This window comes from Loxodonta africana, chromosome 9 (assembly GCF_030014295.1).
Source record: "Loxodonta africana isolate mLoxAfr1 chromosome 9, mLoxAfr1.hap2, whole genome shotgun sequence".
NCBI lineage: Eukaryota > Metazoa > Chordata > Mammalia > Proboscidea > Elephantidae > Loxodonta > Loxodonta africana.
This window is the reverse complement of record NC_087350.1, coordinates 40,868,987-40,896,900: the sequence shown is the minus strand read 5'-3', so window position 1 is coordinate 40,896,900 and position 27,914 is coordinate 40,868,987. Positions and strand designations below refer to the sequence as shown.

The 27,914-nt window shown below is 44.3% G+C and overlaps 1 protein-coding gene across 1 annotated transcript; it reads right to left on the bottom strand.

Moving 5' to 3' along the window:
* On the bottom strand, positions 1-27,914 carry KLF9 (KLF transcription factor 9). The gene is made up of 2 exons (XM_003407409.4): positions 27,323-27,914; positions 1-527 (listed from the first exon to the last, which is right to left on the bottom strand). Exons 1-2 carry the CDS (start codon positions 27,822-27,824, stop codon positions 298-300), a joined length of 732 nt encoding a protein of 243 aa, XP_003407457.1. The 5' UTR covers positions 27,825-27,914; the 3' UTR covers positions 1-297.

Here is a 27,914-nt window from a genome sequence, read left to right as displayed (position 1 = left end):
CCCCAGAAAATAAAGAGGAAAAAAAAAAAAAGCATTTGCCTTCCCTCCAACAGTCAGAGACGGGTTCAGATAGTTGCCTCTGCAAGGGGACCAAGTGTGGACTTTGATCTTAGGCTACAATGTGCTTTTTAAAAACAATGCAGGGAGAGGAAAATCAGGATATTGACCAAAGACCAGTGACTTCCTGTGCTGTCAGTGTGCCTCTTCTGGGCCTTAGTTTCCATGTATCTGTCTGTTTCCTGGGAATAGTTTTGTCTTTTCGGGGTCCATCCCTCCCTGACATCGGTGGGTAGCACCTCACAAAGCGTTGGCCAGTGCCTTTTTCGATCGCTTGATCATACTGGGGTGGAACTCGGTGTGGCGCCGGGCGTGCTTTGTGAGGTGGTCACTCCTCATGAAGCGCTTCTCACAGAGCGGGCAGCGGAACTGCTTTTCCCCAGTGTGGGTCCGGTAGTGGCGGGTCAGCTCATCTGAGCGGGAGAACTTTTTAAGGCAGTCTGGCCAAGTGCAGGGAAAGGGCCGCTCACCTAAGAGAAGGGAATCAAGACAGGATACTGTTGAAAGAACGCTTCAAAAACAATTCTGAAGGCTGCTCACAGTCAACAATCCTTACGACTCAAAGGACACACCCATCGTATTTGAGGAAATTGCTGACAATAATCTTTGTTTTTTTTTTTTTAAGCAAATGAACTTGCTATTTTATACCCAGTGGATCCCCAAGAGCCTCAGATTTTTTTTTTTTTTTCTGGTTTTGTTCTATGCGGTCACGGGTTTCATGAATTCTCTGAGGAATTCAATGAACTTAGCCCTTTGCTAACCTTCTGGGCATCTTAGAGATGGAGGAGACCTGAGGCCTCCAGTCCACCCAACATCCCACCTAGAGCAGACATTTCCCTTGACTCCTGGATGCTGTGGCCACCCAGCCTTTGTCTGAGCAAGGCTAGTGGCAGGGAGCTCCATTCCAGACAAGAGTGCTTAATCATAAGTACTCTTTTACTGATGTGAAATCTGCCTTCCTGTGAAGTCTATATTTTAAGTCACATTATCTTTATGCTAAAAATTAGTTTGTTCCCTCTGTCACATGATAATCCTTTAAATATCTGAAGACAGCTATCATGTCTTTCTCTAATCTTCTCTTCTCCAGAGTAAAGAATCCTGGTCTCTTCCATCTCTGTCATAAAATAAAAACATTATTATAAAATAATAACACACATGTACAGGCATAGCACTAAGAGCTTCACATACATTACCCCACTGCCATTTTCACAGGACACCCCCACAAGGTGGCCCATTTTATAGATGTGGAAACAGAGGCTTGAAAGATTAGATTGCTTGCTCAAGGTCACACAGTTAAAAAGGGGCAGAGTGTGAAACTGATCCCATCTACCTGCCCCAGGGCCAGTGCTTTCTGTCACTGGGCTGTCCTGCTTCTAGTAAAGACCTGACACTGTTTCCAAATCCCTTCCCATTCTGATCGCTTTCCTTGGATTCACTCTATTGTCTCGTGTCCCACTTAAAATACCAAGTCCCGCCCGCGAGACATGATCAGGTCCGCACCGACATCGTGAGCCCCCTGTACCCAGGAACGGAGGTGAGGGCTCGTGTCCGTGTCTGGGGAGGACACACAAGCAGAAAGGCTGAAGAAGCTCTGTAAGATGAACGCAGTGCAGTCTCGCTTTCTCCTCTGAAGAGTGATTACCACCCCTCCCTCCCAAGAGCCCGCCTGCTTCCTCCTCACACCTTTCCAAGCACAGCCAAAGGCACAAAGACGGCTCATTTCCACCCAACTCTCCAGACACTCCTCTAGTAGGTGTGAGGAGTGCATGTTTTCTCACCCCCATCTCCGCCTGCCTGGAACCCAGAGAGACTTGCAGAGGCTGGGAGCTGCCCAGTGTGGTGCGTCTGAGTCATCCAAGAATTATTCTTTTTTTTTCTTCAGGTTCTCCTACCCTGTACCAATAAGATGCAGGAATTGTGACAGCAATAAAACAACCTTGATCACCTTAGCGACAACGTATACATGACTAAGGTTTCCTTTGTTTTTATGCACAGCAATGATCCTAGCATCTTGTACAACCCACCTGTTCCAATGGGAAACCCAGGGTGGGCAAAGTGAATCTTCGGCAACAGATTGGCTAGATGCAAGTCTAGTTAAAAATCATCCCTGCGCTCTGGGCTGAAAAGCCAGAGCAGCAAGAGGCAGCAGCAGGCCAATGAATGCTGAGCCCTACCTGAGGCGGGTGAGGCTAGGGATAGTGACACATGAGAATACTCAAAGCCTACTGTGGGGTGGCCAAAAAGAAAAAAAATCTTTAAAATGAGCCTCCCCCCCAAAAAAAAACTCAACAATGACATGGAGTTGATACCTATATTTTTGCAACTTCTATTGGATCAAAGGAAACCCCGGTGGTGAAGCGGTTAAGAGCTACTGCTGCTAACCAAAAGGTCAGCAGTTTGAATCCACCAGGTGCTCCCTAAAAACTATGGGGCACTTCTAGTCCGACCTATAGGGTCGCTATGAGTGGGAATGGACGACGGCAATGGGGTTTTGGCATTGGATCAAACAGCAATTTTACCCAGTTCAGCAGACCTCTGAGCAAAAGGTGACATGCAGGTTGCCATAGCCAACGAGGCTGAGCTTCCTGAGGCAAGGACAACATCACATATGCCTTCTGTGCTAATCATGCTGCCAAGCATTTAATAAATGCCCATACTTTAAAATGTATACTGAGTTTTCTTCACCACGTCACTCATACAAAAGTCTGCTTGGAAATGACAGGATTACTGGGGAAGATTTCTGGCCTATTCCAGAATTAGACTGCAGCCAAGTCCTCTCTAAATCCAATCAAGTGTCTACAGAAGAAATATTCTTCTAAACATGTTATGGTAAAAATATAATTAAAAATTTTTTACCTTATTTTTATATAACGCATCACCCGTCTGTCAATTTGTCATCCCATGTGTGTTGCTATGAAGCTGGAAGCTGTGCCACCAGTATCTCAAATACCAGCAGGGTCACCCATGATAGGCAGGTTTCAGCGGAGCTTCCAGACTAAGACAGACTAGGAAGAAAGGCCTACATCTGAAAATAAGCCAGTGAAAGCCTTATGCCTCACAAAAGAACAGTGCCTCATATGATGCTGAAAGATGAGCCACTTAACTGAAAAACACTCAAAAAACACAGCGGTCACAACAATGGACCTGAGCATGCCACCAATCGTGAAGATGGTGCAGGACCAGGCGACGTTTTGTTCTGTTGTACATGGGGTTGCTAGGAGTTGGAGCTGACCTGACGGCGACTAACAACAAAAATATAATGAGCCTGTTCTCCACTGCTTTGGTGATGTGCATGTGAGGAAAATGACGAAAAAGAGAAAGCTCACTGTTTTCCCAGTGCTTGTTAGGACAAAAACACATCAGAGGTGGTTTTCTTGGGAGGGCAGTAATGTGGTTGCGCTTACTCACTAGCACATGTACTTGTTTCTTTCAAGTGAGTCATGAGACGAGGTTTAATTTATTTGAGTGGATCAGGTCCACTGTGGGAAAAATAGGCCAGGAGGCCACTTTGCTGTGTGCTAAGATGGGAAAAGAAATAAGGCACTCCCGTTTTAAGAAGATAGCTTTATAGAAGTGATAGGGGAAAACTGTCACAAAGCCTGCATCAGCTGTATGTACAGGAAAACGATTAAGTGTTTATGCTTATGATTTGTAGATATTTCAAGTGTAACCAGGGTCCATTCCCAGTGAATTAGCTTTCAATCTGGTTTATGGCTACACTCTCTTGACCACCTTTCACAGTTATCACTTTGTGATTGTTCTCATTGTTCCTAAGCCAAATGCTGTCACCAGCCTAGCATCCTTAACTCTCAAGTGTTTCACGGAGGAAGAGGGACACCCACAGAGTTCAGGGCAAAACAGAGCCACAGCAGCCTCTGTTAGACTCATGTAACTTGTATACTTCAATTTACAGATTTCCAGCACTTTAAAAAGATCTGCTTAGATGTGAGCAGCCAGCATAAAAGCTCCAGATCATTCTGATTCTTCAGGGATCCTTCGGAAAAGCACTAGGAGCTTTTGGTCAGTGATCTAAATCAAGGGTGAGTAAACTATGGCCCACAAACCAAATCTGGCCTGTCATCTGTTCTGTAAGGTCGACAAGCTAAGAATGGCTTATACCATTCTTATACTTGGTTTTTACCAAGTGTTTGGGGAAAAAAAAAATAATAATAAAAATGTAATATAAATATAAAAATTTTTTTATAATATAAACATTTATAAAAAATAAAAATAATACCTCATGACATGGGAAAAGTCATATGAAATTCAAATTTCCACGTCCACAAATATTTATTGAAACACAACCAGGCTCCTTCGTTTATGTACTGTCTGTGGCTGCTTTTTCCTACAATAGCAAAGCTGAGTAGTTGCAACAGAGACCATAAGACCCACAAAGCCTCAAATATTGACTGTCTAGTTCTGTACAGAAAAAGTTGGTTGACCCCTGATCTAAGTCAGAAGATTTGAACTTCTACCTAGTGTACATCAGAGTTTACAAATGCAAATGTCCTCTTCAGGAGCCAAGCAGGTAATAAAAATGGGTGAAGGGGCCAGGTGTGTTCTATCATGTGTAGGAGTGGGATCCATAGCCCACTGGAGAGTGCTTTCCCCACTTCACAAAGCACCATGCTGCCCGGGCACTTGTGTCTCAGGCTGGATTCTGCCTGGGGACCTACAGTTTGCAGTCCTTTGAAATCATCCGCCTCTTCAACCCATGCAGTGTACTATGAGATACCTTTCAGGATGCAAGTTAATGATGTTGTTGTTATTGTTGTTAACTGCCTGCCATCGAGTCAGCCCCCGACTTGTGGCGACTCCATGCACAACGGAACAAAACGCTGTCTGGTCTCGTGCCATCCTGATGATTGGTTGAGGGTTGAGGATGTTGTGATCCGTAGGGTTTTCGTTGGCTGATTTTTGGAAACAGATCACATTTCTTCCTAGTTTGTCTTAGTCTAGAAACTCCACTGAAACCTATTCAGCATCACAGCAACATGCAAGCCTCCACTGACAGGTGGGTGGTAGCTGCACATGAGGTGCAGGGACTGGGAAACGATCTGAGTCTCCTGCACGGAAGGTGAGAATTCTATTACTGAACCAAATGAGGTATCATCTTGAAATGGATACATGTTTCATACCTAAAAAGTATGGGATGGGGAAAAGGGGACAGAATGCTCAGTCATATATGGAGAGGAATAGACCCTAAAGGCTTAATGGGAGGATAGAGATGATTTGCACAGGAGGGAAAAAGAAAAAGACAGGCCTAAATAGAGAGGCCATGACTTGTCCCTCATCCCACAGCCAGGAGGGAACCAAGCCAGGCCTGTCTTTTCAACTTAGTGCTAAGCTCCAAAGGAGAACAATCAACATCTTCTACCGACCAAATCATATGGCAAAACAACTACCAATTAAAGAATCTTTAAACCTGTCTTTAGTATTAATGAACAAGTTACCATCCTCCTGGGGAAAGAAAAAAAAAGAAACTTGTACCAGTGCTTTATTTCTGGCCTTTACAGGAAAACACACCCAGAGGCAGTGACACAATAAACTGTGCTTTACTGGAGCAGAGCTGTTAACAGCACAAGTTTCTCTGAGTTCTCATTATTTATATACCACTCCCCTCCCCTTTCATCAACAAACTAAGCACCTCTCGCTGACAGACTCAGCTCAGAGTATAAAATAGACTTGATCAAAAAGGCCACTGAACACTGCACTGAATGCGTAAAAGATGTTCTCTGCAGAGACTGATCTGGCCTTCAGAAGCCTCTTGGGCCTGCAGTGGGTTCAAGAGAAGCAGAGTGAGACCTGTTGGCTATGTACCTGCTAACCCAGCACAAAGAACATCCCACGGCCTTTAAAGGGAGCCTGCAAGCTACTTGGAGTCCCGCCAAAGGTTAAGCACTCAGTTACTAAACAAAGATTAGCAATTTGAAGTCACCCAGAAGTACCTCGGAAGAAAGACCTGGCAAACTACTGAAAAATTAGCCACTGAAAACCCTATGGAGGAGGAGCATATGGAATGTGTGGCTAATTACCTCTATGAACAACTGCATCCTTTCCCATGAGATCAGAAGAACTGGATGGTACCCAGCTACTGTTACTGAACCTTTTGATCAAAGATTCCATAGAGAAATCCTGATCAAAAGGGGAAAAATACAGAATAGAATTTCAAATTTTCATGGACTCCAGGCTTCCTGGAGCCATGAAGGTTGGATGAACCCCTGAAACTACTGCCCTGAAATAATCTTTAAACCTTAAACCAAAAATATCCCCCTAAAGTCTTCTTAAAACCAAACAATAGCTTAACAAGTAAAAAATGTCTGCCTTAAACATTATGCTCTTTTAAGAACTCTCTATATGGGATCAAAATAACAACAGCAACTTGAAAGATTAGACAGGAACCTTAGGGAACAGTGAATTTATGTTAATGGGAGAGGAACAACTCAGAAAAGGAGGGTGAGAATGGTTATACAACTTAAAGAATGTCATCAGTGTCACTAAATGTACAAGTAGAAACTTGAATTGGTTGGTGTATCTTTTGCTATGTATATTCTCAACAACAAAATAAAATTATATATTAAAAAAATAGGAGAGACTGGGTATTGGGCATATGGTAACTAGTTCCACAATTTTTCTGTAGATCTAAAACTGTTCTAAAATGAAATTTTATTTAAAAAAGAAAGAAAACACTGGAGCACAGTTCTCCTCTTGACACACATGGGGTCGCTATGAGTCAGAATTGACTCTAAGGTGTTATAGATTGCATTGTGTTCCCCAAAAATGTGTGTCTACTTGGTAGGCCATGATTCCCAGTATTGTGTGGTTCTCCTCCATTTTGTGATCTCATGTGATTATCCTATATGTTGTAAACCCTAGCCTCTATGATGTAAATAGGCAGGATTAGAGGCAGTTATGTTAATGACGTAGAACTCAATCTACAGCATTAGGTTGTATCCTGAGTCAATCTCTTTTGAGATATAAAAGAGAATTGAGCAGAAAGGAGAGGGACCTCATACCACCAAGCAAGAAGAGCCAGGAGCAGAGCGCCTCCTTTGTACCTGGTGTCCCCCTGTGCTGAGAAGCTCCTAGACCAGAGGAAGATTGATGACAAGGACCTTCCCCCAGAGCCAACAGAGAGAGAATGCCTTCCCCTGAGCAGGCACCCTGAATTCAGACTTCTAGCCTCCTAAACTGTGAGAGATAGGAACTTCTGTTTGCTAAAGCCATCCATTTGTGGCATTTCTGTTATAGCAGCACTGGATAACTAAGACACAAGGCAACTGGTTTGGTTTTTGGTTTGCACTCTACCTGCTAACTACTCTTCTCAGCAATGTCCTAAAATAAATGTTTCTCCACACAGAAGGAAAAAAAGGGCCAAGGCACTTGACGAGTGTGGGGCTTGCTCACTGGATACACTCAGCCCTTCTCCAGGCCCCTCTAAGTTCAGACAAGCTGCCACTGAGGCCCTGTCCCGGACTAGAGAGGCCCATGCTCAGATATTGCCTCCTTCCTGCCTGTTTCTTCTCACTTTTCCTTCCTCAGTTTCAGGGAAGGGCCTGGAAAGGTCTAACCTTAATCGAGGCAGGAAGGTTAAAAGAACAAAATTTAAAGCTTCCATTGCTTCTAACAAAAGAAAACCATTCTGGTAAAAAACAAGTCAAAGGGAATGAGGCATCCCTTCTAGAACAGAACGCCAAAAGTGCCAATTAAGAATCATAGCTTCTCAGAGATGTATGAAATCAAGGCTTCTTCTTAAGAAAAATACAGTGCTTTTTGGTTGCAAAAAAGCAAATAGGGTTCCACAGATAAAAGGACAATTTAATACTAAAAAATCCTATCAATATTATTCTCCATATTAACAGGCTAACACACAAAACACACACACAAACACATATACAACCACCCTTGCCTTGATAGATGCAAAATTGTATTTGATAAAATTCAGTGTCCATCCCTAATAAAAGCTTTTAGGAAAATAGAAGCATAATTCCTTAACAGGATAAAAAAACATTGCTCTGAAATCTTCCACCAGCAAGTTCAGTAGTAAAGTAGAAGTAGCATTCCTACACGTGGCCAACTGTTCTCATGATTATGGCCACTGTATATTGTTCAAGAAATGTTATCAAGTGCAATTAGATAACAAAATAAGAAAAAGTAAGTGATGGGAAACCAAACCTGTTGCTGTCAGGTTGATTCTGACTCATTGCAACCCTACAAAATAGAGTAGAACTGCCCCACAGGGTTTCTAAGGAGCAGCTCGTGGATTCGAACTGCCAACCTTTTGGTTTGCATCAGATCTCTTAACTATTGTGCCACCAGAGCTCCAAATGATGGGAACCAAACCAAAAAACAAACATGTTGCCACTGAGTCAATTCTAACTCATAGCGACCCTAAGGAACAGAGCAGAACTGCCCCATAAGGTTTCCAAGGAGTGACTGGTGGATTCGAACTGCCAACCTTTTGGTTTGCATCAGATCTCCTAACTATTGCACCACCAGGGCTCCAAATGATGGAAACCAAACCAAAAAACAAACCTGTTGCCACTGAGTCAATTCTAACTCATAGTGACCCTAAGGAACAGAGTAGAACTGCCCCATAAGGTTTCCAAGGAGTGACTGGTGGATTCGAACTACCGACCTTTTGGTTAGCAGCTGAGCTCTTAACCACTGTGCCACCAGGGCTCCAAATGATGGGAAAACCAAAAAAAGAAACCAAACCCATTGCCGTCAAGTCCATTCCGGCTCATGGGAAGGAATGGTGAAGTAGGAATTATTTGCAGTTGTTATAACTTTCTTTTTGAAAAATTCAAGATAAGTAACTAAAAAAAAATATAAATTAAAAGTACATTCATAGATGTGTGTGCGTTAACACAGATAAAGATATAGATCTATAGATACAGACATATATAGCAATGGCTTTCTTACATGCTAACTGTAACCAGTCAAGATAAACCTAACAATAAAAGTTCAGGACCTGCATGAAGAAAACCTAGTAAACGCGATGTAAAAGAAAATGAATAAATGGATGGTTTCCCACATCGGTGGATGGCAAGGCTCAATGGTGTAAAAACTGGCAATGCTGTACAAATATATCTGTGAAATTAACACGCACCAAAGGGATTTTCTTCTTCAGCTTGACAAAATTATTCTGAAGTTCTTCTGGAAGAATAAACATGCCTGACTTGCCAAGAAATTTTTGCAAAAGAACAATGATAAGTGAGCACTTGCAAAAACCAGTTATTAAAATGTATGATTAAAGCTGTAATAATTAAGATAGTGAGATACCAGCACAGGAAAAGACAGATCAGTGGAAAAGAATCTCAAAATAAACCCAAGAGTTTATAGGGATTGACTATATAATAAATGAGGTATTTCAAATAGTTGAGGAAAAAGATGCTTTATTTAATAAAAGACATAGCTCTCTGGTTAAAAAATAATAAATCTGGATCCCTCTCTTTGTATTCTTCACTTAAATAAATTCCAAATGTATAAGTACAAATGTAAAAAACCAGAACCATAAAGGTTATAAAAGAAAATACAGGTGAATATTTTCAGAACCTTGGGGTGGAGAGAGACTTTGTAAACATGACACCAAAGGCATAATCCTTCAAGATGGATAGTTCTGAATACATAAAAATGTTAACCTTTTGCATGGCAAATATAAATATATGTAAAAAAAAATTAAGAATCGAAATGACAGGCTAATTAAGGGAACTGCAGCATATGACAAAAGGTTAAAATATGTAATAGAAAAAACACTTGCAAATCAAAATGAATAGGCCAACTGAATAAAAGTGGGCAAGGATGCAAGTAAGTATTAATGACCGATAAGTAAATACATGAAAATATATAGTTTCACAAGTAGTCAAAACACGCCGATTAAGACATCAGTGAAATATCTAGGGTAGTGAACGTGTTAAAACCTCTGTTCATACCTACCATTGGTGGAGCTGTGAGGAAATAGGCCCTTTCCCATTACACTAAACCAACAAAAACCAAACAAACCCACTGCTGTCAAGTCAGTTCTGACTCACAGCGACCCTGTAGAACAGGGTAGGACTGCCCCATAGGGTCGATGGTTTCCAAGGCTGTCATCTTCTCTTCTCGGAAGCAGACTGCCACATCTTTCTCCTGCAGCATGGCTGGTGGTTCCAAACCACTGCCCTTTAGGTTAGCAGTTGATCACTTTAAGCACTGTGCCACCAGAGCTCCTTTCCTACTGTACTAGTGGGATTCATAATTGATACAGGGCAATTTGGCAATATATCCTTCTAGGAAGTATTTTTGAAAATAATTAGATATGAACATAAAAATATACAGGGACACCAGCATTGTTTATAAGAGCTAAAAGTTGGTAACAAATGTCCAGCAATAAAGAATTGGTTTAATAAATCATAATGTAGCCATACAATGGTATAATATACACTGTTAAAAAATGTATTAGATTGTTATATGGTAAAACCTGCAAAAGTTGGAGCCTATGTGAGGTGGAAATCTGTCAGAGAAGAAAAACTCAAATATTTTTCACTAACAGAGAGCCATAGAAAAGGGGTAAAACTGCACCCCGTAAAAGGTGGAAAACTTGGAAGACCCGGAAAAACAAGTCAGTCCCATCAAGTTCCAGCTCTCACAGGTTTCGCTGTATAATGAAATGGAAAGATGTTAGCAATACACACAGTGAAAAGAACCAGGTATTATCTGCTGTGTGTGTGAATATCTAATGGAGAGAAAAATTCTGGAGTAACACATTCAAAATATGAACAGTGATTATCTGTGGATGAGGGGATTAAGCAGAACTTCTTTCTGTAATTGTCTATATGTTCTGATTTTTAACAGTCAGCACAAATTCCTTTTATAATGAGAAAAAGTCAGAAAAAAGTTATTTTCTTATTTTAAGAGAGTGTTACTGAAAACAAAGAAAAGGATGAATGCATCTGAGTTTAAATTTTTCTATGAATGGACTGATGGAGAATATATTCCACTGGGTGGGATTTCCTTTTAATTGAGAATTTACTGGGACACTCCAGGTCTCCAAGACCAAAGCAGAGACAAGTTATTCTATTTCCTTCTCAAATTGTTATGAAGAAAGAAACTTTATGGACATATTACATCTGTTTGCTCATTGCTCCTCCACCTTCTCCACTCTGACTTTTTTCATATGTGAAAGGGAAATGGCCCTACGAGATCAGACATAAATCTTCCTTCAGATGCTGAATTACACCAACAGAAATGCCAGGGTTGCCTAACAAAGGAGCATCCTTGTTAGGAAGCAGGGGGGAGCTGGGAAGAGATACAAAGACCAGACTCTAAAAAAGCCTTCCACATGGAGGAGGCTGGTGGGGCCACAGTCCAGCCCAGAGCCCAGGCCTAGGCCTCCTGTTGTCTGTGACCCCTCAGCATCATTCACTATGCGAAAGCAACGTTGACTTACAGGTACAAAACTGGAGTGACTGCTTTATCATTCTCCAGAATCTTCTAGTGCAGAACCACTAACGCCCCTGGCAGGAAAGGGTGCTGAGAATTATATATTTTCCTGCATAAATCGTTCCAATGAATATTGGGTTCAAAAACCAAGAAATAAAGAACCATCTGTTTGCCAGAAATACTGCTACACATGTAGGTGTTCTGAAAGAATGAAAATACTTAATAGATTGTGAAAGAATAATCCTGCCCGAATGTCATTACGTTTGCTCCTGAGATGTCACTGAATCCTTCTTGTGACTTGGTTTCTTTTCACATTTTATTTGTTGGTATAACGGAGTCACTATAGAACTTGGATGAGAGATGCTACTTCCTGGTCCCTGTGTTTATCTGTAGAAAGCAGCTAGCTCGTACCAGACTTCAGCTTCTGAAGTGGGAAGTGGGTGTGTGTCTGTGGCATCTGTGATGCACCACTTCCCCATTTAAGCACGCTGGTGTCTGGGAAGCAAGCCTATCTGGATACTGCTTGCATGTCCCCAGCCTCAACTGATCTGTGCAATTTCTCATGTGCCGGGACCGTAGGCTGAAGACAATAGACAACAGATTCTTGACTCCTTAGGCCCTCAGCCCAGCAAGAGATACTTCTTGGAGTCTCAGTTATACTGCCCTCATCTCAGCAATTCTGAAAGCACTGCAGACATAAAATGCAGACCCTAAAATGGACACGGAGCCCCTGGGTGGCACAGTTAATGAACTTTGCTGCTAACTGAAAGGTTGGAAGTTCAAGTCCACCCAGAGGCACCTCGGAAGAAAGGCCTGGTGATCTACTTCCCAAAAAATCAGCCATTGAAAACACTATGGAGCACAGTTCTACTCTGACACACATGGGGTCGCCATAAGTCGGAGTTGACTCCACTACAACTGACTGACAATGAAGTTCTGGCACTTGAGACGGTTTGATAAAAAGATAACATTGAAGTCATAGTCACAGAATTTAGAGCTGGATGAGGACTGAGTGGTCCTCCAAAGGCCCAGAGAGATGAAATGGCCTCCCTACAACCACACATATCTAGGCCTTCCAAGATCCAGGCCCAGGCCCAGATAAGCTGATTCCTAAGTCACCATTTCTTCCTGCTATTCAGATGACATCACCTCTGCCCAGTGATTTGTGGGGAAAGATAATAAATAACCTACTAGATACTAGCCCTGATGGCTCAATGTTTAAGCGTTTGGCTGCTAACCAAAAGGTTAGTGGTTTAAACCCACCCCTGGCTCCAAGGGAGAAAGACCTGCTGCTCTGCTCCCATAAAGATTATTGCTGTTGTTGTTGTTAGTGCCGTGGAGTTGATTTTGGTTCACAGCAGCCCCACGTGACAGGGCAGAACTGTCCCACAGGGTCTTCTAGGCTGCAATCTGTATGGGAGCAGTTCCCATGGAACTGCTGGGTGGGTTTGAACCAACCTTTCAGTTAGCAGCAGATTACAACCTAGAAAACCCTACGGGGCGGTTCTTACTCTATCATGTAGGGTGACTGAGTCAGAATCAACTCCAGAGCACCTAACGGTAACAACAACAGGTACTATACAACAGCCACAACAATGAACTCAAACAGGACCAAGAAGATGGCACAGGACCAGGCAATGTTTTGTTCTGTTATACATAAGACCGCCATGAGTTGGAGCCCACTCAGTGGCAACCAACAACAACCCTCTTCTCTCCCTCTTCACCAGTACAACGCAGCCCACAGCCACTGAGGTCTCTCTCCTAGATTGTGGTGATACACCCAAAACAGGCCTCCCGTGTCCGCTGCCATCCCAGCTTCACCTCTCTGAGGAGCCCACAACAGCCTCCAACTGCACTGAAGGCCCTCCCTGGCCTGGCACCTGCCCAGCCTAGACCTCTTCTGTCCTGTGTCTCCTCTGAAGGGTTACTCCATGACCTCTCCAGCCACATGGGTCTCTTGACCCTTGAACATTCCATATCTTTTCCTGCCTCGGAGTCTCCACCCTACTGTTCTCTATGCCTAGTACACCTGTCCCTCGACCTTTTTTTTTAGAAACTTAAACCTAGAATTTACAGCCATAAACATGTTGTATATGTGCTCTCAGTCTTTTTTCCTTTCTCTGTATTTCTAAAACGTGCAAGTAACATGCGTATGTGTACATAGTCTCCCTTTAAAAAGCATTGAAGATAAAGTTCAACTAAAAACAATGACGACAAGTACTAACGCACTGTACAGGATATAAATGTTTGATGGCAAAACTATCCTGAGGAGCTAGATCCTTTGAATCTTTGCATATTTGGTGATGTTTGTGATCATGTCATTCGAACTTGTTCATGCTTCAAATGAAGCTGACTCAGAGGGTGGGTGACTTGCCTAAGGTCATTCTGCATTTTAGCATGTGATGGGATTAAAGGCAGTTTTGTGATTCCTCCTTCAGCTCTGTGCACAGAACAAGATTAGATATGAAAGAAGAACCAAGGCCCTAGCTAAATAGACACAGGACTTTTTACTGTGTTTTTTCACTTCTTTTATGCTCAGGCCGTTCCTTCCATATGCACTGCCTCAGGGCGGGGCAGAAACAGTTTAACCAAAACCCAAACCCATTGCCAGCTGAGTCGATTCCAACTCAGAGTCCAACCCATAGTGACCCTATACAACAGAGTAAAACTGCCCCCTAAGGTTTCCAAGGAGCACCTGGTAGATTCGAACTGCTGACCTTTTCGTTAGCAGCCATAGCTCTTAACCACTATGCCACCAGGGTTTCCAGAAACAGTTTAGGACTAGTAAATTGCTGTTCAGCTTTGAGTTTCAAAATAGTTTTCATATGTAAACTAGACCTAAGAGTCCTCAAGCCTAAACCCTTGATTTGCCACAAATTCCCACCAAGATCTGAGCTGTTGAAAAGAGATTGGAGCTTTGTTTTTAGAATTTAGTACCCAGCACTCTTTACTCTCCCTTGGACACAGGCTTGGGAAGTCCCTGAGGAGCTGTGGCTGATTCCTGGCTTCCCCAGGGCACATCTGGAGTTTGTAAGACCCTCTAGGGGAGTCCTGGAAACCCTGATGGTGTAGTGGTTAAGTGCTATGGCTGCTAACCAAAAGGTCGACAGTTCAAATCCACGGAGCACTCCTTGGAAACTCTATGGGGCAGTTCTACTCTATCCTTTCGGGTCACTATGAGTCGGAATCGACTCAACCGCAAAAGGTTAAGGTGTGGCACTCATGGTAACTCCCGGTGACCAGCGATGCTACTTCAGCACGCAGGTTTCCAGCTTTTCCCTCTGGGTTCAACCTCTGCACACTGTTGTTACTAGACCAAGTAAGGCTGCTATGATCCTAAATCCTTCTCACACACATCATGTGCCCACCATCAGTAGTCTTTCAGGCTTTAACCTCTCTGTTTCCTGGGATGGAATGAGCCACTGACTCATACGGTCTCGTGTTTGTCACCAAAGACGAAGAAAAACCACAGGTCTGAGCTCTCCAACCTTCAAGAAGCAGCCCCACTTGACTTCCCAGAGGGCAGAAGTGGGACGCAGCTCTCCTCGGCAGGCATTCCTGGGCAGGGTTTCGAAATTTGGGGGCAAGCAGGACATTGAGAAGAAATGAGTCAGGTCAGAGGGGAAAAAGAGCCTGCGTTCTTTCATGCTGGAACCCCCACGCAGTGGGACGATGCTCACCAGACAAGCATTTTGTGGCTGGCAATGGGTGTATTTTGCAACATGAAAGAGGGAAAGCCAGCTGTTTCGTTGTCATTCTGCTTATTTTCATTAAAACTGCAGTGGTGCAAAAATACTGTAGAATTATGTTAGCATAGGGATTTAAGTCATTTCTTACGTGTGTTTTTATGAGTTATTTTTAAGCCCTAATTTTTGCCTCTTAAGATTTATTATGGTGCTTTTGTTGGGCATTATGAACGCTGAATAGACTTCTGAATTCCAATGGGAACTGGTATATCAACAGCTCATCTTTGTATAGATGAGGGGTTTATCTATTAGCACCAAACCCAAAAACCAAAATCGTTGCCATCGAGTCAATTCTGACTCATAGCGACTCAATAGGACAGAGGAGAACTGCCCCACAAGGTGTCCAAGGAGCGGCTGGTGGATTCAAACAGCCAACCTTTTGGTTAGCAATCGAATGCTTCACCACTGCACCAGCAGGGCTCCTACCAATTAGAACACAGAGTGAAATACTCATCTAAACACAATTTGTTTCTATGGGCATTAAAATGAACAGACGACTGAAATGGACAGGCAAGTGAATGGCAGTACTGGTCACACTGCTGCCACTATACTTGCTCCTCGTTAGGCTTTTGGTATTGGCTTCAAGAGCCATATGCCTACTGGTATATGCCTGAGCATAAGTAACACATGTTGAAATCATCTTTTCTACAAAGACCCTTTTGTATGTGCACTTATAGCCTATCTTTTAGGTTGAACTCAGAGATAGTTCAGAGCTTTTTTTCCTTCAAAGGGGAGAAAAATATGGAGGAAAAAAATGTGGTCATACTGTTTCGTCTCTCATTTTGTCAGACTCTGCTCTTTGGAGGATCCTATTTGTAGTTCTAAATGGGCTGATAGAGCGAATGGCTGTTGGTTTTGGTATCCATCCCTTCTTTTGGGTTATAAATAGCACACCCTGAATCTCCTTTTGGAAATCACCCCTTTTCCACTCTGAGTCCATGTATTTGCAGGAGCTGCCGCCCAGCCCTATAGGTCAGCTATGATGCAGCCAGGCTGCAGAGATTGACTGCAGGGATAGGCACATAACTGAAGCCTAATCATGGAGCTTCAAGCATGGAGATTGTGCCGAAATCATTAAAAAAGGGAAACTGACTTTCCACTGGGATTGCTGCACCGGCAGGATGGAAGTCTAGAGCTGCTGGCAGCCATCTTACCACGATTCCGAGCCTGCCCGCCCACGGATGAAACCAAAGCAAAAGGCAGCGATACTGAGCCCGGGGCAGAGGCAGATTCTGGAGACACTGAGGACCCGTATCCAGGGATACTAGCAACCAGAGCTACCCCTAGGTGAGTTTGTAACTTGAACCAATAAAATCCCATTTTTTAGTAAGCCGGTCCAAATTTGGATTCTGTTGCCTGCAACCAACAAACAGAGGTGGATCCAGAACCGGGGCCCTTTTTACAAACTGGAACGAAGCACCATCTGTATAACTATGGAATATAAAGCTGTCTGCAGACACTCCTAAGCAGGGTTCATGAAGACCACTCACAAACCAGAACACTACAAGAATGGAGAGGTAAAGGCTGGTGAGGCTGGGGCCAAATCCAAGACAGCACGTGAACCACAAGACCCTTCCCAATGGCAGAAACCTCAGGGACAGGTCAACCACTCGTGCACAACTCCAAGCATCCAAAACCACACTAAAAAAATTCCAGTGTAACCTTGGACTAGGTTAACTCACTTCAAGTCTGATTCCTCCTATAAAACAGAAAGAATAACAATACCTTCCTATCTCATAGGACTGCTGTGAATTTAAACACTTGGAACCTGGCATATAATATTTGATGCCACCATTTTATGACTATTATTCAAAAAACTCATAGTGCCTGCTATCAACATCTAGCACAGCTTTTTGTATGTAACAGTCATCAAAAAATATTATTTAAATGAATGAGACACTGTTGAATTAATTTGGAATTCTAAAATTCTAGGAACCTCAAGGGCTTCTGGGAAACTAAAATTATTTTTAATACTCAGTATATGAGGACACTGTGCTAAGTGCTTTAAATACCTCATCTGAATTAAGCCTCATAACAGCTCCAAACCAAAAAAACTCAAACCCATTGCCACCGAGTCGACCTCATAACAACTCCCACCCACCAAACCAAACCCAAAGCCAGTTCTGACTCACAGTGACCCCAAAGCGTTTCCAAGGCTGTAAAACTCTACGGAAGCAGACTGCCCCATCTTTCTCCCACAGAGCGCCTGGTGGGTTTGAACCACTGACTTTTTGGTTAGTAGTCGATTGCTTTAACCACTTCACCTCCAGGGCTCCTTGTAACAACTCCATAAATATATAATTACTGAGCTCCATTTCACAGATGAAAAAACTGAGGCTGAAATGTTAAGTATTGCCTGGGTTCTCATAATTAGAGTGTGGTAGAGGCAGGATTCCCAGGTCTGAAGGATGCCAAGTCTGGGTTCTAACCACTCACTATACTGCCTCCCTATAGAAGGAAAAGACCTCTCCTGGAGGCACTGTTCTCCTTCAGGTACCTTGGAGTGGCCTTCTCTCCTCATCACGGGGTCAGTAGGTGGGGCAGGCCTTACTCTTCTTTTTCAATTGCCTTCGTCTCATCAAGACTGGTTCCATGGAATAGAGGCACTAAAAAGCCTCTTTTGTTCTTCTTTCTCTCTTGGGACAAAGATGATCTATAGACACCTTCCATTTCTAAAATGTCTACTATTCTCAGGCAGGACTTGTGTGTTTTTGTCCACTGCCCACCACTGGTCCCCACTTTGGTTAAATGAGGTTCTCAGAGAAGCCTTCACTTCCACCACGACAGAGGCTCAGCCTGGGAACATGTTCGAACTTGGCTTGATACAAAATACCACTGCCTGCATTTCAAATCCTTGTCGTTCATTTTCTATGGCTTAAACTCCTGTCTCTTCATTTTAATCTACTTAAATAACTTTCTCACTTTTAAAAAAGGCTCAATTTGGTCAGTCGGGGATGAATCTATTCTACTGTTTAAATTTGTGATCATTAGAAAAATAAATTAAAGGACCCATGGCCCTGGGTGTTTAGATAGTAGGCTAACTGGTTCTTGGTGCTCTAGAAACTTTAGATTTCAGATCCAGATTTTCAGGGAACTCCCAAGCCTAATCAACCTCATGATAAACTGAGATTACTGAGGCATCGATGGTTCGGTGGTAGACTTCTCCACTTCCATGCTCAAGACTTGGGTGTGATCCTTAGCCGATGTACCTCAAGTGCATCTACCACCCACCCGTTAGTGTAGACATGCTGTTGCTATGAGGCTGAACATGTTTCAGAGGAACTTCCAGACTGAGATAGACTAGGAAGAAAGGCCTGGTGATCTACTTCTGAAAATCAGCCAGAGAAAACCCTGTGGATCACAACGGTACATCTGCAACCAGTTATGGGGACGCTGCAAGACCTGGTAGTGTTTTGTTCCACTGTTCACGGGGCCACCATGAGTCGGGGACCAACAACAACAAACAGATTAAAAGGAAGCCTGCTGCTACACCATCACATACATATAGGCTTTAAGTGCAAATGGAAATGAATGCCTGGGAAGACCCCACGTGTGAAAAATGGATGCATCTCACTCTGTTAGTGGGAAATACATTCTCTATGAATAATGTTAGTCCTATTATTTGCTGAGGGGAAGGCTTGAGGCCGGGATAAAACAATGTTTTCCCTTGGCTTTAATGCACCAAAAAGCATTACAAGTTTAAGGAGAGTTCCAGGAAGGGAAGAGAAGGAACCCTCACGGGAGCTCTGCCTTCAGCTATCTCAGACAGTGCTACCTCTCCATAATAAACGGACAAAGGCCACGAGAGCTGCTGACTCTACTTCTACCCTTCCACATGGTTAATTCGAAGCAGCTCTTCAGGCCAAAGCAAAACACTCAGCTGCTAACCGAAAGTCAGAGGTTCGAGTCCACCCAAAGATGCCTCAAAAGGAAGGCCTTGGAAGTCTACTTCCAAAAAGATCACAGTCATTGAAAACTTTATGGAGCACAGTTCTACTGTGACACACAGGGGATCACTATCAGTCCAAATCAAAGACCCAGGAGTCTATTCATATGGAAAGAAGTGAAAGACTTCAAAATGAAGGAAGATCTTGTGAGCATCCATAGGGGCCAAGCTTGAACCCAGGGGCTCAGCACTTTAGATCATCTTCCCAACCACCCTTCAGAGCACTTAGTACCCTCACGGTGCTGCTGGGGAAACTGAGGCTCTGGGAGGGTACATGATCTGCCCAAAGTGGCATGCTAGTCAGGGGAGAGAGCCAGTTTCTGAACCCTGCCGGTGTGCTTCCAGATCTCCTGAGTCTCCAAAAATGCTTCAATGGAACAAGCCCCATCTATCCGAGGGTGGGCACACACTTTTTTACAGACAAAATGATGGATGGGATGACCTCTCAAGGTCAATTCCATCCTCCAAATTCTATTCTTTTGACACTAACTGCTGCTGCCGCCAAGTGCTCCCAGTTAGGCATAGGCCTGTGACTAAGTTCCCAACAAAAAGTGGGAAGGAGCCAGAGACAGGCGTCCTCAAAGACCAGGGCAGAGGATCCCATTTCTTCCTCTTTTTAACCATGTGTGGGTTTTTTTTTTTCCTTCCTTTTGCCCCTCCTTTTTGCCTGTGTTGCATAGAAACAGAAAGTGCCTTTGTACCAATTACTAGGCACTAATTTACGCTCTTCAGTGGGCGCTGGGCTTGCTGGAGAAACATTAGGAAAAGGTGGGAGGGTCGGATGTGGGGGAGGAATCTAGCAGCGGAGAGCTGGAATGCTGCAAGCTTCTTTTCCAAGCCTGAGAACAGGCAAGAAAGAAAAATTAAAAAAACCCAAAAGACTTGGAAGTCAAGACTAGCAAACACGATAACTTTTTTTTTTTTTTTAAATCAATAATGCCAATGATGGTAAAGCATTCAGAAATTAAACTGATAGGCCAGAAAGTAGGCTCCAACCAAGGCCCATCAGGCTGTTCTAGGGGCTTATGAAAGGCTGATTTACCGGGAAATAATCCGCCCACTTTTCTTCTCAACAAACTTATTAAAGAAGACCATTGTCAGCCACTTTCCCAACGTGTCATATGATGTTTCTCCCTGGGAAGTTCAATCTGGGAATTTCCCACAGACGTTGCAGAACGACTAATTCTTGGGATAAGCATAAACAATTGAGACAGGAATGTAAATCTGACCTTTACGTTCAGAGTCCAAGAATTCATTTACCTCAGGTTACATCTTTGTGTCGAAGGTAATGGGGTGTTACAATCAAAACAGCACTATAATTACTCTGGCACCTCCCCTCCTTTGCTCCCACTTGCACCCTTCCCCTCTCTCTTCTCACCACCTAGAAAAGAAAACCAAGGGAAGCCATGTTTTCACTGTGATTTTACTCCGATTTTCTTGTCGAACAGGAATCCTGCCAGGGGTAGAAGCTTCTCTCAGGCACACGTACTCTGCCTGTGCTAGGGCAGATGGAGGGAGGATGATGGAGAGCCAGGGGGCAGTGGGGGAAGGGCAGCAAGGGGTCCATCCTGTCTCTGGGCCTCCAGTCCCAGGATGTGACTTCAGCAGTGAGCTGGGGCTGGACTAGTGGCCTGCGCCATCTTTCCTTGGGCTTGGGCTAGTTTTAGCCTCCTGTCTGAAACCCAGAATCAAACCCTATGGACAATCTTTGCAACCCTCAGAAACCCATCTACAGCCCTTTGCTCTCTTCTCCAATGTAAATTGCTATTTTTTTTTCTAACAGGGTAAGTGAGACTCTATCTAGACAGTCTCACTGGAGTTGTTAGTTGTTAGTGCAGTTGAACCTGACACGTGGTGACCCTATGTTTTCAGAACAGAACTACTCCATAGGGTTTTCAAGGCTGTTACCTTTTGGAAGTAGATGGCCAGGCCTGTCTTTCAGGGTACCTCTGGGTGTGTTCGAACTGCCAACCTTTCGACTATCTTCCCAATGAAACAAAAGTTAGTTCTTGGTGGGTAAAAAATACCCTTAGCTGCTAGGATGGTTTGTGGCCTTGTGTGCAAATGGTTAACACACTGTTAACTGAAAGGTTGGTGGTTTGAGTCTACTCAGAGGCTCCCTGGAAGAAAGGCCTGGCGATTTACTTCTGAAAAATAGATCAGCCATTGAAAACCCTATGGAGCACAGTTCTACTCTGACACAGGAGTGGGAATCCACTCTACGTCAACTGGTTTGTTTTTTGTTAGGTTTTGTTTTTTAAAGGGGCACAGTATATAAACAGCTATACAGGAAATCTGCGGTATTAAAATGTCATGGCGGAAGGGGAGGGCAATTATGATTTTAAAAAAGAAGTCTAAAATGTCTCCTGACCAAAAAAACACAAACCAGTTGCTGTTCAGTCGATTCTGACTCCTGATGACCCCGTGGGTGTCAGAGTAGCACTGCGCTCCATAGGGTTTTCAAAGCTGTGACCTTTCAGAAGCAGATCGCCAGGCCTCTCTTCCAAGGTGCCTCTGGGTGGGTTCGAACCACCAACCTTTCGGCTAGTAGTTAAGCACTTAACTGTCTGCGCCACCCTTAACTATTTAACTTCTTTAAAAAAAAGAAAAACAAACCCCAAAACCATTGCCGTCAAGTCGATTCCGACTCACAGCAACCCTGAATAACAGAGTTGAACTGCCCCATAGGGTTTCCAAGAAGCAGCTGATGGATTCAAACTGCCAACTTTTCCGTTAACAGCCAAGCTGTTAACAACTGCGTCACCAGGGCTCCAATGTCTCCTTAGGGGAGAGAGAATGAAAAATGGGTTGAGAAACAATTACCTGTGCAAGCACCACTCTGCTTACTTGTAAATAAACCTCTGATGAAGCACGTCAGGTTATGAAATATCATTCCGCATTCCTCTGGGGAACCCTCTGGAAAGTCTAACGGGACAGAGAGAATGTCCCACAGGCAGAAGGTCAAAGCACTGGGCCTCTGTTCAACCCATGAAGAAAAGAAAACTGGGCAGGGTCTTGTGAATGGGCTGCCCAGAGGCCCCTTCTGAGCTACTAAGTCTGGGGTGTAGGGTAAAAGCAAGACCTTGCTCTGTCCCCAAAACCCTGCCTTCCTGCTAATGGAAGTGGGTCCCTTCTAATACCTTTGATGACACTAACTGACTCTCCTTAGCCAAAGAGTGGAATCTCTGGGAGATGCGAACAGTGTGCTTAGCCATCAACTGAAAGGCTGGTGGTTGGAGTCCACCCAAAGGCCCCTCAAAAGAAATGTCTGATGATCAAGTGCTGAAAGATGGCAGCCATTGAAAACCCTACGGAGCACGGCTCTACTCTGACACATATGGGGTCGTCATGAGTCTCAACACTCAACAGCAACCGGTGTGGGTTTTTTGTTTTGTTTTTAAACCAAAGAGTATACTCCAAAGCTTTTTACAGTGATTAATAGAGGGAAAGAGTGAAGGAGGAAGAATGTAGAAGGTACGAGGCAAAATTTTAAAACTACCTCTGGTCTCAGGGAAGGAACATCCCTCCTGAGTTAGAGCTGGCCTGTCACAGACAATCTTAGAGAGGCTGAAAGATCTGTTCTTCATATTGGAGGACAATTTCCACCCCAGAGGCTATCCAGGTCCCTTCCGTCAGGCACTCTAAGTATCCCAGGGAAATGTTTAAACAAGATAAGAAGAAACAGAAGCAACCACTTTTGGAGGTTTTCTCAGCTCCCGTCTCTCCTTGTTTTACAGGAACTTCCTTCCGTCCTATGAAAAAACTGTTTACATTTAACAATTTTTATGGAACGGGGGTGTAATAGTTGGGACTTAGGCCTTTCTGATTTTCAGGATCCAGTCACCAGTGTCATCAAGCTAAACCCACTGTCCCCACGAGGACAGCTGAGTTATGCCATTCCAAAAAAGAAAGTAAAATTGCAACTGGCATGGAAATAGGACCCAAGGTTTCTGTTATTCAGATATCAACCTAGCACGTCTGCTGTGATGGTTTCTGATCTGGAATGACGGTGCAGATGTGCACCCTTCTGCAAATGCTGTAATGTGCAGGGTATCTGCAAAGTCAGGAAACATAGGATAAACTTAATATTAGTTACATTTTCAAGTAATATGCTCAATTCTTACAGATGAAGTGGGTCTAATTGTTAATCTGAAGAACTATAAAAATACGTTATAAACCAGTAGCCATGGAGTTAATTCCAACTCATGGCAACCCCATGTATGCCAGAGTAGAACGGTGCTCCATGGGGTTTTCAAGGCTGTAACCTTTTGGAGGGAGCCCTGGTGGCACAGTGGTTACAAGCTTGGCTGCTAACCAAAAGGTTCGCAGTTTGAATCTACCAGCTGCTTCTTGGAAATCCTATGGGGCAATTCTACTCTGTCCTATATGGTCCCTGTGAGTTGGAATCTACTCAATGGTAATAGGTTTGTGTTGTTAACCTTTTGGAAGTAGACTGGCCAGACATTTCTTCCAAGGAGCCTCTAGGTGGGTTCGAACCTTTGGGTTAATAGCGGAGCACTTAACTGTTTGTACCACCCAAGGACGAAATACTCTCTTAAAAAAAAACCCAAATCCACTGCCCTCCAAACGATTTCAACTCATAGTGACCCCACAGGATTTCCAAGGCTGTAAATCTCTATGGAAGCAGACTGCCACATCTTTCTCCTGCAGAACTGCTGGTGGTTTCAAACTGCTTACCTTTTGGTTAGCAGTTGATCACTTTAACCACTGCGCCACCAGGGCTCCTTACAGAATGTCCAAAAGGTCTGGGAACAGGGAAGAGTTCATTTGTTGTATTTTTTTTTTTCAAACTAACAATTGGACCCACTGCTTAAAATTTAGAGATACTCCACCTGAAAAGATGGTTGGAGGTTGAAAAAAACAAATAGAACATACTATATTTAAATGTAAACTAACATACTGCTTAAACATAAGTTTATCCTACGTTTCCTGACTTTGAGGACACCTTAACTATAAGATCGAGCTTTTCTTGTGTGGAATCCTGTTAGGTGCCTTACATATCTTGTCTTTGCAAATGAACCTATTGAGTTCAGTGATAATAGTCCTATTTTGTGGATTAAGAAACTGAGGCTCAAAGAGAGGCTGCAAACCTAAGGGCCAACAGAAGCCATGTAAATATGTTAAAAAAAAAAAAAAAGAAAGAAAGAAAGAAAAAGGAAGGGGAGGAGCCCAGGCAGGGTACGGCTCCAAATAAAGAATGCTCAGTTCAAGCCAGTTGTTGCTAGGCAGGAATTCAGGACCAATTGCCAAATCTTTCGATTTTTCCAGAGAAGCCAGAAATCTGGATTTCTGATGAAATCCTGATTTTTAGATGTTGGTAACTAATTGGAGCCCTGGTGGTGCAGGGGTTAAAGCACGCAGCGGCTAACCAAGAGGTCAGTGGTTTGAACCCAGCAGCTGCTCCGCAGAGGAAGATGTGGCAGTCTGCTTCCATAAAGATTACAGCCTTGGAAACCCTACGCGGCAGTTCTACTCTATCCTAAAGAGCCGGGATTCACTTGAGGGCAATGGGTCCCCCCCTCCCCCAGGTAACTAATTAAATTTTTAAAAACTCTGTGTTGGTGAAGCCAAACAAATTTGCAAAGCAAATTCAGCAGCAGGCCTCTAGTTGGCAAACTCTGAATTAAAGTTACTTGCTTAAGGTCTCACAACTAGGAAACAGTGGGACAAATCAGAACTCAGCTCAGTCTGCCTCAAAAGTATCTTTTCCCTCAGGATACCACTGAAGTAGCTACAGTGAATTAAGTGAAATTCTGTTTAACTGAGTCAACTCTTAAAGCCACTAGTTCTATATAAGTGTCAGCTGTATGAGACTCTACAAGGAAGCGAGCAAGAAGCAGGAGAGATTCCTGTAGGGTAGCATTGAGCAAAGGGGTGGGGCTGGGTTTCAACTCTAAAAATTGTCACAGAATGTGGACATTCTAAATACTATCCCTGTCCACCTTCTGGATTTAATACCAGCAATTAAAATCAGGAAGCTCCTAACCCTGTCCAGAGAAGAATTTAACTCGAAGCTTCATCTGAAACTTCCAATGCACGGGACCACCCACAAGTCTCTTATTTAGAGTATCCTTAACACATACCTCCTTCAGCAAGAGGGTCGCTGTGCGTTGGACTCAACTCTACAGCAAGGGGTTTCCATTTGGTCTTATAGCAGCAGTATGCTTCTGACAATATTTAGAGGCCAACATTTTTATTCCACCACTAGAGTAGGATTACAGAGCCCCCAAACGTAAATAAGACACCTACGATCATCATATCCACGTTTCAAAAGACTGACTGTAGCATTTAAAATGGGATTAACATTTCACTTCAGTTTCCACTCTTGACTGTGTAAAAGGTTCTCCTGACACAGCTGAGCCGACTTGCCTTATGGAGAATTAAAGAGCAGCACGCATGCATGCACACCCAAGCAGCCATTTCTATAAACGCCTGAGCAAATCACTCAGATGAATGGCCCAGAAACCACGGAATCCTTCTCCTGAGTTGGACAGACTCGGAAGGCTCACATGGAGGCACTGCAGGCCTCCCCAACTGCACGACTGGGCAGCTCCCTGAAGGAGAAAATGCCTTTGCTCAAGGTGGCAGTGGGTGTCCATGTGAACAAGTGAACTCCGGGAACATGGCTGACACTGCCAGGCCCGCCCAACAGCTGTTGGTGAGTAACACCCTTGGGTTAATGCACCCCCCCCACCTTACCCCAGAGCCACCCGAAAGGTCAGATCCTCCAATTCAGGCACAAGTCTTTCGACATCCTTACAGAGACAAACTTTAAAACATGCTGTTTTATGGCAACCTAGATAACAACCCCAAACAGAACCTGATTTTCCATCAACAACAGAGGAAATTCAGTTTCACTCCTGTGCCAGCAGCCACCTCCACAAGAAGTGCCTTCCCAAAGAAATAAAATTGAACAGATGCACTTATGCAGCCTTTTAAAAAGCAAAACAAAAACCAATCATTCTGAAACCACAGACCACGGGCCTCTTCTTAAAAGTAGCAAACTATATGACGTCAAAAAAATCCGTGCTTTTCCAAGTAACTCCAATAACCAACCACCTCTTAAACACAGTGTCACAGGACAAAGAGAAAAGGCGTTATCATGAGACGGTCAAACCCGGTGCTAACCTTATCGGAATAGCAGTTGTAAAAGAACCTTTCTAAAGATGGTGAAAACTGTATGTCCAAGTAGGACCCCTTTCCCACTTTTCCTGTGTATGTTACACAGAACCAACAAAACTGGCTGACCAAGGTCCCTGAAAGTCTCCAAAGCCCATTTTATACTGCAGATGTCTTCCTACACACTCATTTGTCCAGCCCTGCCTTTGGCTCTCCCTGGGAGCGCCAGTTCCACACCGCATTCAGAATGTCCGTGTCCTCACATTCATTACGGAGCCTTGACCTCCGGCAAGGACCACACCTCCGCGCCCACTGCTCTATTCAGAGACGGAGGCTGCGACCTCAGTCACAAGGTTGAGGTCTCGCTCATTAGGAAGGCTAACTAGTCGTGAAGTTAACCCACCGGCATTACCACATCAAACTCCTCTGCTGCCTGAAGCGGTGTTATTTTAAACCTCTCTGGGGACTGTTGGCCAAATTTAAAACCACCTTGGCAAGCCCTGAAAAGTAGCAAGCATACAGCTAAAATGAGTACTTAGTCATCCCTAAAAGGCTCTATATAAAGTGTGCCGTTTCCCCCCAGGTTTCGGCCACTTCGCAGCAATCCCACCAAGGAATTAAATAAAATAAACGCCATTGACTCCCCCGCTTCAAACGTCTTCCCAGGTGGGGTGGCCCCTCAGCCGCCGGGTGCGGGAGTCCTGGGGGCGGGGCGGGGCAGGGGAGGGGCCGCACCACTCCCCGGCGATGCCACGCACGGGGGCTGGCACTCAGCTCTCACTCTGCCCGCCAGTTTAACGCTCTCCGTCGTTGCTCCTAAAGGCTGAGTATAATTAAGGAGCGAGTGAGCGTTCTGCCTTGACACGGTTAAGTTATTTAAAGAGTTAAAGAGCATCTCCTCCAAAATGTTTGCACCCTTTAGGCCGAGTGCGGTGTCCTTAACGCCCAGGAACGCTGCCCGGCCAAAGGTTAACCCGAGAGCTCGGTGGGAAAGGGAGATGCTGCTAACCTGTATGCACTCTGTAATGGGCTTTGAGATGGGAGGATTTTCCATAGACTTTACCACAGCCACTGTAGGGGCACTTGTGCCTCTTTTCGGAGGCGTGTTTCCCCTTCGCCATTCCAGGGTGGAGAAGGGAGAGCGGGCTGGGCGCGCTGCCAGGATCCTGTCTCTCCTCCGGGCTGTGGGAAGGACTCGACCCAGATTCGGTGGTCACGTCGCTGTCGGATCCCATATCCTCGTCGGGACTCTCCAGACTGTCGCTGCACACCGAGGGGGTCTGGATGGGTCGGTACTTGTTCAGGTCCAACAAGCTCTTGGCGATGGTGACCAGCGTGCAGTAATCCTTCCAGGTGTCCCCCGGGTCACCGTGCTCCTTGGTCACCTCGCGCTCAGGTAGTCGCAGCCGTTCGGCGTCCGGAGCGCCCCCATGCTCCGGCACCGCAGCGCGGTTCGAAATGGAAACCAGACACTGAGCAGCCACGAAGTCCATGTAAGCGGCCGCGGACATGGTGCGGGCGACGGCAGCCCAGGCGGCGCGGCCAAACTTCGCTGTGGCTGCGGAGGTTCGGCTAGCCCTGCCCTCGCCTCGGACGACAAG